The sequence below is a fragment of the Merops nubicus genome, unplaced genomic scaffold (genome assembly GCF_000691845.1).
Source record: "Merops nubicus isolate BGI_N331 unplaced genomic scaffold, ASM69184v1 scaffold3058, whole genome shotgun sequence".
NCBI classification, from domain to species: Eukaryota; Metazoa; Chordata; class Aves; order Coraciiformes; family Meropidae; genus Merops; species Merops nubicus.
In genome coordinates this window covers 1-12,263 of record NW_008623521.1, presented here as the reverse complement: position 1 = coordinate 12,263, position 12,263 = coordinate 1, and the positions used below count along the sequence as shown (strand labels likewise).

The 12,263-nt window shown below is 50.1% G+C and overlaps 1 protein-coding gene across 1 annotated transcript in view; it reads right to left on the bottom strand.

Moving 5' to 3' along the window:
- FANCA (Fanconi anemia, complementation group A) overlaps window positions 1-11,965 on the bottom strand; it is a gene marked incomplete at its 5' end in the record, with an annotated part of 38,758 nt that extends 26,793 nt beyond the window's left edge. Inside the window, 11 exons of the mRNA XM_008945087.1 lie at window positions 338-414; window positions 1,729-1,841; window positions 2,453-2,519; window positions 4,743-4,776; window positions 5,216-5,298; window positions 5,938-6,047; window positions 7,262-7,335; window positions 9,627-9,722; window positions 10,252-10,394; window positions 10,830-10,902; window positions 11,859-11,965. Of these exons, the coding sequence (XP_008943335.1) occupies window positions 338-414; window positions 1,729-1,841; window positions 2,453-2,519; window positions 4,743-4,776; window positions 5,216-5,298; window positions 5,938-6,047; window positions 7,262-7,335; window positions 9,627-9,722; window positions 10,252-10,394; window positions 10,830-10,902; window positions 11,859-11,965 (977 nt within the window). The remainder of the gene's footprint in view (window positions 1-337; window positions 415-1,728; window positions 1,842-2,452; window positions 2,520-4,742; window positions 4,777-5,215; window positions 5,299-5,937; window positions 6,048-7,261; window positions 7,336-9,626; window positions 9,723-10,251; window positions 10,395-10,829; window positions 10,903-11,858) is intronic.
- Between the last annotated feature and the right edge of the window lie 298 nt (window positions 11,966-12,263).

Sequence of the window (12,263 nt, the reverse complement as noted above, 5' to 3'; positions counted from 1 at the left end):
AGCTTTCCAGGGCCAGGTATCACCCTGGACTGGAACCAGCACTGGCTGAAATAAACAGGAATATCTAAATTCTTTCAGATATTCTCTGTTCTTTAGTTGGTCATGCTCTCTAGCAGTGAAAAGTCACATCTTCAATCAGTATCTCTGTTCTCAGTAAGAGATTTCCAAAAACCCCTGTAGTGCTTTTGCCTCATCCTTCCTCCTGCCTACAGCCCCTGGCAGCTGGTTCAGACTCTGTGACTGGAGCACACTGGTTTTAAATAACCTCATTTCAGATATTTCAGTGAATATAAACCCAGCACAGCAGACCTCCCTTGGTGGAAGCAGGAGGACCTACTTTGCGGTACAAGGCAGTGAGCAGGGGACAAGTTCTTGTAAAGCTCCACTCCTTCTGCAGACGGATGGCATCAGACACTGCACTCAGAAAGAGAAGAGTTTACCCATCAGCAACAGGCTTTAAAATACACCCAAAATGCAGCAGGAGTTAACCACCAGGATTCTCTTTTGGCTACGCTAAAAACTGCCCACTGAAATCCTCTGTCTTCCATTTGTCTCTGGAACAGGGACTGTGGCAACTGTGGCACTGTCAGCTCAGAGGTGTTCTTCCAGTCACACGTTCACAGGCCAACAGAGCACACACACAGGGCCAGCAAGGAACCAGAGTCCTCCTCAGTGATCTCTTCCAACTGGAAGCATGCTGGAGAGGGTCGAGAGAAGGGCAACAGAGCTGGGGAAGGATCTAGAGCCCAAGTGTGGGGAGGAGCAGCTGAGGGAGCTGGGGGTGCTGAGCCTGGAGCAAAGGAGGCTCAGGGGAGACCTTCTGGCTCTGCACAGCTCCTGACAGGAGCCTGGAGCCAGGTGGGGTCGGGCTCTGCTCCCAAGGAACAAGTGATAGAACAAGTGGAAACGGCCTCAGGTTGCCCCAGGGGAGGTTGAGGTTGGAGCTGAGGAACAATTTGTGCCCTTGAGGGCTGCCCAGGGCTGTGCCAGGCTGCCCAGGGCAGTGGTGGAGTCCCCACCCCTGGAGGGGTTTCCAAGCTGTGGTGCTAAGGGACACAGTTTGGTGGGGAACTGACAGTGCTGAGTTAATGGTTCAACTTTATGATCTTACAGGTCTCTTCCAACCAAAACAATTCTCTGATTCTGTAAGTCAGCAATGACCCACCTCTCCCACAATGGAAAGCAGCTCAGAGTGATTTTACCAGAGATGTTGTAGCCCAAATATATTTCTTCCATTCTCTTCCCATCAAGCTTCCCAGTTACCAGTCATAGATTAGAAGCCTTTCTACCTTTACCTCTAATCTACCAAAAGAAGCTCCCAGTCAGCAGGGAAAGGCCACATCTTGTGCCTAAGCCCAAACACACACAGGGGCCAGAGCACTTTGGCCCCATGCTCTCCCCCACCCAGCACCTCCTGTGGCCAGAGCTGCTCTCAGCAGCCAGAGCTCTGTAAAGGCTGCTAGTAGATGTTAATCCAAAGATCTGCTCACAAGCCCTTGGCTGAAGACACCAGTGTTCCACCTGAAGTTTTCTCCTGAACTACAGCCCTCTAAATGGACTTTTTCTCTCTCATCAGTCCCTTGCTTACACAACTGCTGGGAGTCAGGCAGCTGCTCTGGCTTGGGGTTCTCCAGGCTGGACCTCATCCAGCAAGACCTGTGTGGGATGGACAGGGCTTTGGACACACAATAACACACCCTGGAGACACTTCTCCCCACCTGTTCCTACCTTTCAGCAACGGGTTGTAGGTAAGAACCTCAGTCAGGGTGTGTCTGAAAAACTGCTGCAAGGAATCTGGATGGACTGCACCTCTATAAAGAGACACACTGAACACATTCAGCCTGCAATGACAAGGACACAGTCAGGAGCCCTGCACAGCAAGCAGGATCAACCAGGTACTGATTAGCCACTCCTTTCTCTTCTCCATCTCTCTTACCAAATTGCCAGATATATGCTTTTTGTATCAATATTTTTTAAACCTATTGGTTACTCAACGTTATGTAGTGCCCAGATTTACAGACTTCAGCCTGATGTAAACTGCTGCCTGGGACAGGACTGAAGGTTGACATGTACAAAGCTTTGACATGTACAAAGCAGTTCAACAGACCAGATTTGGAAGCAGGAATTGGAGATGACTGCACCATCCAGGTGTCTCTGCTCAGAAGCAGAGTGAGAAAACTCAGCAAGTGCCAAGAGGACCCTCCACAGCTGGTTCCAGCCCTGCCAGAACACCCTTTCCTACCCCATGCTTCCCTTTTAGATTTAGTTTTGATCTTTGATGTTTAACTTCTACCTTTTATGCTTCATATTCTCCTCCCTAATAAATAGCACCAGGGTGTGTCTGTGTAAATAAATTTTAAAACCCCACAACGTTCCCCATGTTTCAGCAATAAGTGTAGTAGTGGATAAAAACCCCTCCTCATGATGTTATTTAAGGAGCAGTGTTTCTTACCAGAACCTCATAGCTTGCAACGTGGAAGCATCTTCCTGCTTTGCTTTACCAACAGCATCAAGCACCCCTGTACCCCAAAATAAAGACACGAAACCACAGTGAGAGAAATGGGAATTAAAGGAGCTGTGACACTAAAGCACATGCAGAACAAGGACAAGAAGGAAAGAGCAATTTTGTGCCCAGAAGGTCACCCCACTGGGGAAACGTGCAGAAACCACTCAGCAGTGTTAAATTCTTCCTGATCTTTTTCAGAAGGGACACAGAGACTCACAGACTATTAACACTAACCTTGAACCAATTTAAAGCATTCCCAAGAATGGGCTAATAATTAAGCCATCTAAAAATGCACATAAATTAGGATTTAGTTTCCAAACCTAATCCTAACAGTGCAGTGCACCTGCAAGCAGAACCCAGCAAAGATGCAAAAATTAAGAAAAAAAGACAAAAGTCTGTCTGGAGGCAGGGATTTGTAAAGAGAGCTTTGAAGTAACAGCCCCTGGAAACAAGGGTCTGAACTGCCCTGGCCAGACAAAGAGTGTGCTGCTGTGACTGCCCATGGTTGTAACTCTGTGACAACCAACTCTGTTGGGACTCTGTGACATTTGCTTAGCAGAAACTCCTTCCAAATCTGCCCCAAAATGACTGGTAGAAGTCAAATGCTGCCTCAACATCAGCCTGCACCACTCAGAAGGCATGTACTGAGAGACTCTGCTTCCCAGCCCACTGTGGCAGCACTTTTCCTGTTCCTTGCCCCACCCTGCCTGTAAAAGCCTCCCCTTTAACAGCTAACACTGAGCTGGGGCAGCAAAGGTGCATCCCCATGGCCCTCACATGCAAGGCAGCCCCTAGAGCTAATAGGTAATGCTCTCCTCCCCTGCTGAGGAATACTTTAAGGTTAAGTAGGGGAGAATGGAGAAAAGGAGATAAACTCTACTTATCTTCAGGCACGGGAGTTCAGCTCAGCACGCTCAGGATCAGTCCTATGAGGTGCAGAGCTCCCGTGCCACGCTCAGAGCCCAGCCTGTCCTTCTCCTCCCATCAAGGTCTTTCTGAACCAAGTTCTTTTACATCAAGAATCCTAATGTTCCCCAAAGCAGCTGAGGAGTTAAGTGAAACCCCTCAAAGGTGACCCAAAAGCACACACTAGTGAAAATCCCTCACATGAAACTCGCTCCACACCATTTGCAGACACAGAGAGCACGGCAGCACAGGCTGAATGTCAAGTGAAGAGGAGGTGGGCAGACTCCTGTCCAACTGCCAACAGCCAGCTTCTCTTCCTCCAAAACCCCCTCACCCAGCGTTTATAAGGGTTATTTTTCAAGGACCAACACTGTTAGAGGGCCACCCAAGAGGGGACTTCTATATCTGAAATCATAAAGTGCTTCTCTAGCAGCTCTCCCCTTTCAGACTCGCCCTGCAGGGTCTGTAAGGGAACTCTGCCTACAGACAAGGCTTCCCACGGGCTGCAGGATCAGGCTGGCAGCACCCACAGGGAGGGAGCAGCATCCATCACGTCCTGGTTCTCAGGCATCTTACAGCAGAGGAAAAGCACCAGCACTGAGCACGTTGCGAGACACACGCCAGCGAGAAACGTGGTGCAGCCTGTCACTAAGGAGACAGGGGAGGAGCAGCAGCCACACAGATTACACGTGAGGAGGTGTCAGCCAGAGCTGCTTCTGCTTCCACAAGGTGGAAAAAAAAAATCACCCTAGTGTGTGTTGAAGTCTTGCTGCCTCAGGATTTGTGATGCAGAAGAGGCGCTGCGACGCCGGAGCTGGCCGCAGCCAGACTGCCCAGGCCAAGCCAGGCCTGTTGGGACAGCCCCTGCCCGTGTAAGGACAACACATCAGGTGTCTTTGCTCAGCATTAAAGCCAAAAATAGCTTTTGCAAAACATTAGCCTGCAAATCCAACCCGTGAGCCAGCAAAATGGCTTATTTGCATATGGCTTTGTGAAGGTGAAGTTTGATTTACTAAGCAGGGCGAAAAAAAAAATGAGCCTGGCTGAAGGTCTGGGCTACCAACTGCTTCCAAACTTGGTGAGGATCTGCTCAGCACTGAGCTGGTGGAGCTGGGAGCACCACACTGAACTAGCAGGAGAGGCAGGAGGTATCTGCAGCGTGAGGAGGCACGTCACAGCAGCAGAAGGGAAAGCAGAGACACACAGAATCAGTGGCATAAGTCTCATGCACGACAGAGAAGCATCCCAGGCAAAGGGTTCTGTGAATCCTCCTTGGAAATTCAGCAAGAAACAAGGAGCCTAAGTTTGTCAGACAAATAAAGACACTTACATGTCAACATCCTTTGTAAGACAGCGTGACAGATCTGTTCAGAATTGAGAAATTAAGACCATTGAGAGTTTAAAAGTGCTACAGTTACATGCAGAAAAGGCAAATTGACTCGAATGAAGAGTTCAGTCCCTCTTAGAGCTCTCCTTTTACCTCAGGCTCTCCTGCAGAATGGATACAACACACAGCAGAGCAACATCCCCCATGCTCACCAGCATTCCCCACCTCACTTTCAAACGGGAAAAACAGCAATCAAGGTGAAACCCAGGAAGCTTAAAAAGCCCTTGATGTGTCACCCAGGAGAAATTCTCCATTAAAAAGGCTGGGTTGTGGTTTCACCTTTCCCTCCTCTCCCACTGCAGCACCTGGCCCACCAGCCTGTGCTGCTCTGGTTTCTTTATAGTAAGGCCCAGAGGTGTACAATGGAAGGACTTTTTTTAACCAACCCTTAATCAATAGGTTCATTTTCTCCTTACATGGGGAACCTTCTTGAATTCCAGCTGCCTTCCCAGCTCTGGAGCTAGCTGAAAGCCATTCTGAAGAAACAGGATCGCCAGGTCTGCAAAGGAAGGAGGAATCAGTGTTTGAACACTGCCCTTTCAGCACACCCCACTCACCTTCACCTCCCCACTTCCCCCTCCCCACAGGACCACGGCTGAAAAGCCTCAGTCACCACACAGCGGAATCATTTATTTTCTCAGAGTAGAATTACTCCCAGGCAAAGGGGCCTAGGACAATGGATGGTGAAGACCACAGGCACTTAAAGGACTACAAGGACCAAAGATTTTACAGGTCTTAGGCTCTGCTGCCACTGCAGAACTCACAGGGGTTGTACCTGACCAACTGCACTGGTCCAGAGCTTTTCAGTCAAATTGTGTAGTGATTTCCCCAAACAAAAACACCAAATACAGTATATAAAATGGCAGGGGGGAAGGGAAACTGTTAAATATTTCTGACCCAAGGTATCTCAGACTCTTTGCAGGAGTGTCACACTCTCCATAAATCAACCCTGGTACACCTTGCAACCACATGTTCTCATGGTGCTGTCACCCAGGGGGATACAGAAATTCAGTACTCCCCTCACTGAAAGGAGTCAGAGAAAGGCAAAGCAAGGCCTCTGTCCTTTCACCTCCAAGCCTTTAGCTCTTGTGCCAACCCCCAGCCAGCCCTGCTCCACCAGCACCCAGCTGTTTCTTGCCTGAGAGAAGGTGCCCGGCGAGCTCCACGTCCCCACAGGGCCCCTCTGCCAGCTGGCAGAGCCCACGGAGGCTGCTGCTCAGCCACTCCACCACAGCAGGGACAGCTGGGCTGCTGAGAACAACAAAGCACAGTCACATCAGGCCCTCCTGCTCTTTGTAACTCTTGGGTCTTCCACCACCACCAGGTCCAACCCTTCCCCAGCACTGCCAGGTCTCCACTGACCTGTGTCCCCTCCAGGGGTGGGGACTCCACCACTGCCCTGGGCAGCCTGGCACAGCCCTGGACAACCCTCCAGGGCAAGAAATTTTTCCTCAGGGACAACCTCAACCTCCCCTGGGGCAACTTGAGGCTGTTTCCTCTTGTCCTGTCTCTTGTCCCTTGGGAGCTGAGCCCGACCCCCACCTGGCTCCAGGCTCCTGTCAGGAGCTGTGCAGAGCCAGAAGGTCTCCCCTGAGCCTCCTTTGCTCCAGGCTCAGCACCCCCAGCTCCCTCAGCTGCTCCTCCCCACACTTGGGCTCTAGACCCTTCCCCAGCTTCGATGGCCTTCTCTGACCACGCTCCAGCCCCTCAAGGTCCTTCTGGGAGTGAGGGGCCCAAAACTGATCCCAGGATTTGAGGTTCAACCTCCCCAGTGCCCAGTCCAGGGGAATGATCCCTGTCCCAGTCCTGCTGGCCACACTGGTGCTGGCACAAGCCAGGATGCTGGTGGTCTTCTTGGCCACCTGCACACAGTGCTGGCTCAGGCTAAAGACTTCAGGTCTTATTTCTAAGATACTTGGATAAAAATGCTTTCAAAATAAAATTCAAGCTCTTAATCAATCCCTTTAGTTTCCTTAAAGGTGAAGCACAGTGGGCACTGAAGGCTTTTCTCCTGTCCCATTAGGAGACAAGTAAACCACTATCAAAAGCCTGAGATTGCTCTAACACATTCCTTTGACACCCCAAGGAGACAACCTGAACTCCACAACACTTAACTGGTTTGAGTTGTTACCCCAGTGTTGGGCAGGGGGAATAAATCAGTTCTTGGGGTCACTCTCCAGTGGAGATGGACTCTGCCCAGCCTGACTGACACACCAGGCCTGGGGCAGAGGGAGGTGCTGTGGCTGACTCGACAGCCACCAACCTCCCCCACCCCTTCAGCTACACTAATTAACCCAGAATAACCTCCCCAACCAGGGTAACCTCTTAACTCCTGCTAATCTGATCCCTTGCCAGCACCTGACTGTATTCTTAGTCCAGAATACTCCCGAGTAATCCCCGATTACATTTGGAGAGGTTTTAGGAGATTAAATACATCTGCAAACCTACAAACCTCTGCTCACCTCTCCAGCAGCTCTCCCAGGCCAACGATGTCCCCTCTGTGCAGGTGCCACACAACTTCCAGCACTGGAGGGTCCTAATGAGACATCACAATTAGCTCACAGCCTGTGTTGGGCAGTTAGTTACTGTAAACTACACAAATAATAAAACTAAGTTCTGCTTGTTCAAACCATCCAGGATTTGTTCAGATTTTAAAATGACAACAGAGGAGGAAAGTTGATATTTGGTTTTTCCTTCCTATGAGTTTGGAACTGTTTAGGGTTGTAGATGTATCATAACTTTAAAGATTCATGGTCAAGGAATAAATCTCTCCATCTTTGTCCCCCTGGAATAATGCTGATGCTGCACACTCAAAGATATCCCAGAAAACAGGACACACCATGAAGTTTCAGGTCTTGTTAATTGAGATCCAGAAGCAGATTAGAGAATGATGGTTTGGCCTAATAACTCTTTATTACTCTCTGTAATGTGAGTTTGCTGCTCTCCATTCCATTCCCCAACAGGAGATGACAGAGAGAGAGAGAGGCTGCAGCTTCTGCTGGAACTTCTGCTCGTTCCAGCCTCCACACAGAGACACTTCCAGCCAGACAAAACCTTCACAAGGTGCTTGGGAGCCTACAGCACATGAGCCATGCAGGAGCAAACCCCCACAGCTCCCCACAGCAACCAGCAGCTGCCTGGTGCCATGACCCCAGACTCGCCCACAGACTTTGCCTTTGACAACCTAATTCTTTACTGTAACAATCTCAATTACAGGACAGCACTTGATCTCCACGTCTACCTGAGAATGAATGAGATCTCCATCAGCCCACAACACACAGGGGGTTCTATTTTCAGCCCAGGGCTGGATATTTGAGCCTGGAGCACAGCTCCTTATCCTGGCAGATCAGTCTCGTTCTCCTTTCCCACCAGAGCAGCCAGCAACCAAAACTGTGCTGCTCACCAGAAGTCCTTAACCCCACTTAGAGCACCCCTTATCTTCAGGGAACAAGCCACACAAATGAAATCAAGACAGCCCATTTGTGAAGCAACACAACCTGTTGTCTGCTATCCCATTTCCCTCAGGCTGTTTTCTGCATGAACTCCCTCGGGCTTGTCACCACTCCCAGGCACACAGAATGCCAAAGAGGCACCAAATACTGCTGGTGAAGCACACCAAGGGCTTGTGGGACCCTGGCACCCCAGAGCCAGCTGGAGCTTCAGCACTGCCTGCTCAGTCACAGAAATGTTTGGGTTGGAAGAGACCTTTCAGATCATGGAGCCAAACTACTCCCCAGCACTGTCAGGTCCCCACTGCCCCGTGTCCCTCACACCACATCTCCACGGCTTGGAACCCCGCCAGGGGTGGGGACTCCACCACTGCCCTGGGCAGCCTGGCACAGCCCTGGGCAACCCTCATGGGGGAGAAATTGTTTCTCTGGGACAACCTCAGCCTCCCCTGGGGAGGTTGGGGGCCGCTTCCTCTTGACCTACTGCTTTTCCCTGGGAGCAGAGCCCGACCCCCCCTGGCTCCAGGCTCCTGTCAGGAGCTGTGCAGAGCCAGAAGGTCTCCCCTGAGCCTCCTTTGCTCCAGGCTCAGCACCCCCAGCTCCCTCAGCTGCTCCTCCCCACACTTGGGCTCTAGACCCTTCCCCAGCTCTGTTGCCCTTCTCTGGTCACGCTCCAGCCCCTCAATCTGGATTGTATAGCCCAGATAGCAAAACAACAGATGGAGAGAATTATTAGAGTACTTCACCAGTAAGAGCAAGGCAGGGAAGCTAAACAGGAAAGAAAATGATACCCCAAAGCTTCTATAAGCATGTGGGGTCACCTCAGCTGAGCTGACCCTCCTCACCACACTGTAACTGCAGACAGGGATTGCCATGGCCCTGCTGGCTGGTTCCAGGTGAGGACTGATCACCCAGCCCCCTCAAAACCACCCCCTCCTCCCCCAGAGGCTGTCAGCTCTCCTTTGTGGCAGCTTCTCAGAAGTGGCCACACAATTCTTATCATTCACCTGCTTCCAAACCCCTGCTAGGTCTGCTACAAAAAAGCAAATTTTGCTACAGAGACATGGAAGCTCCAAGTGAACTTGCTCTAAAATAAATAAACCAAACAAAAGCCCCTCCATTTATCATTCAGTTCATGCTTTGGAAAGATCAGGAAGACCACAGTGCTTCTCAGGAAGGGCTCATGACTGCAGGTGACCACCAGCAGTGGCAAAGCTGCCTTAGGTCACTGAGAAACCCACTGAAGGGAAGAGACTCACAGCCCTGAACCCATCCCTGTAACCCTCATGGGTGAGGGGGGCTGAAAACACACTGCAACATCCCCCCAGAGAGGCCTAACCCACCTGTACCACAGCAACGTCTCTCTGGGAGCTCTCACCTTCATTTTCCACACCTCTTGACAGAAGTGGGAACGACAGAACGTGTTGGTCACCAGCAAATCCTTGACTGTTTGCAGCAAGCCAGACAATCTCTCCTGCAATCACCCCAGAAACAAAACAGAAATCATTTCCTCCGCAAATAATAAATTCTTAGAAAAAGAAATTTGCAGGTTTTCCCTTTTTATTGCTTTTTGAAGGCTTGAATGGTGGGGAGAACCATGGGAAAGGCCCCAACTCTCAAGGCTGAACTCAAGGCAGCCAGGCTGGCAGTGGTGACAGGAGAGCTCCTGAGAGCCACAGCACACCGCAGACCGAGGCGATTGATAAAGATGGAATCATGGATCCAAGAGACCACGTCACAGCAGAGGTGAGAGCACAGGATCTGCTCAGAGAGACCTGTGTAATGCTGCACTTCAGCCACAGACAACTTCCCTTCCAAGCTGGCAAAACCAGCTGCTCTCCTGCACAGGAGGACACCTCACTTCTGCGAGCACATCGGGCACTTAAACAAATAATCAGGTCCTGTGAGTTTGGGGGACTTTATCAGAACAGGCAAACAGGGTGTGAGGCCAAACCTTCCAACACTGCTTTCTTCATCAACTCAACATAAACCCCTTTGCTTACTCTCTGGTCCAAGTTCAGCAGTGGCCCTTGAGAGGGGCTGGCAGAAGCCCTGCAGATCTGCTCGATGTTGGTGGCAGCACTCGTGGCTGCCAGGATTGCTGTGGGCACACCCAATCTTGAGGCCTGTTCCTGCAGAACAGAGGCTGAAAAAAAAAACCACAACCAAAGCAGAAAGCTGTCAGCAGGACAGAAAAAAGGGCTTGAATACATGACTATGAAGATGGAAGTCCCAGGTCTCAAGCCCCTTCCAGCACAGAGGTCAGTTGTAGGAAATAATTCTCATTTCCATCTGTTACTCCTGTACATAAACCAGGGGTAGAGGTGGAATGTCCTGGCTAAACAGATTTTTGTATTTTAATCTTGTGGGGCTCACAGTAACATTTTCAAATAACCAGAATATTTAGCCATGAGACCTTGCCAGCAATGTCATCATCAGACAAGCAAGAATTGAGTGAGGAAGAGAAGACCAGAACAACTAAAAGAAAGTAAAACTGGGATTGCATTTAACAGGCTGAAATTCAGCACATGAAGAAAAGTCCTTTCCCATGTCTGTCTCCAGCAGATTCTCTTTCACTCACCTATAAATGATTCTGATAGTACTTTGTGGTGCTCTGAGCCATCCTGCCCAGATGGCTTGACACAATCTTCCACCTGGAAGCCAAACAAAAACAGGACAGTCTTGGATGCCTATTACACATATTTACAAACACCCCTCTGGGTTTGTGATGGGGGCTGGAGCAGCTGAAGTGAAATTAACACCAAGCTCCCACGTGGTCTTGGCAAACCAGAGATTTCAGGGCACTTTACAAGGGACATAAACAACAGTTGTCATCATTTTATGCAGAGAAAAGGAGATACAAGTCAAATTTTCTTGTCCCCAATCACCCAACAGCCCAGCAGCAGCACCAGGACCAGAATTCTGACTTTCAAGTCCCTTCTGTGAAGCCACACTGCCATAAATATTTGATGAAACATGTCAAAATGTTGGATCCTTTTCTAGTTAAATCCCATTTTTTTTTCTTTTTATAAAGTCAGATATTCTGTACAGAAAGAAACATCTTTGTGGCTGAACTGTGGGAAGTATCTGAATTGTCTGTTCAAATTATTAACATCAAAAGCTCTCTCCAGTGTATGAGAAGGTAGAACGTGGCCAAGTCAGGACGTTGGCCCAAGCACCTACATAGGCAAATGACACAGGTTCTCACAAAGACAGTCCCACCAGTCAGCAGTGGTTGGTAATTCAGAGAAAACTCCAGTCTCTCCTGACTTTTTTTCCCCCTATATTCACAAGAGGCCAGTTCTGACCCTAAGAAAAAGATGCTGGATTTCCCGTTGCCCCAAATCCAAACCATGCTCAACCATTTTTAGTCTGTTACAGTAAAACAGAGAGGAATAAAGGAAACTAAATAATCTCATTTCTGCCACACAGACCTCCAAACTCCATCTTAGTCCCAGTGCTGGTTTTTCTTTTCATCTATCATGAAAACTATGTTCCTGGGACATTGATTCTACAGCTTCCATAGGAAGGACACTGGAAGAACCCACCTCAGCCAGGACCTCCTGTGACCCCCAGCCTGACCACTGTGCCCCAAACCACTGGCTCCTACCTCCAGAAGGAGGTCATTCAGGTTCTGATGGCGATCCAGAAGGTGTAGAGCCACTTCCTGGAGCTCTGCTCCACTCCCAAAGGCACTTTTTCGTTTCCTGGCTCTCCCTGCTGAGAAGTTGGGGTTTGCTTTATAACAATAGCTTGCTCTGACAGCCCCCCAGGGACCCCCCCTCTCTGCTGCCACAGCACACGCACAGACAGGGCCCTGACTGAGCCTCATCCAGGGGCAGCGTGTCAGGAGCAGCACAGGATGCTTCCGTGGGGTTTGCTCCAGGCAGCTCAGCCAAGCAGGCCCCACGGCCTTCAGCACGGGCAGCCCCGCAGGGCCAAAGCCCTGTCGGTTGCTGTCAGACGCCAGAGGCCCAGAAGTGCTGCCCTGAGCCCGCACGGCGGCCGCAGACAG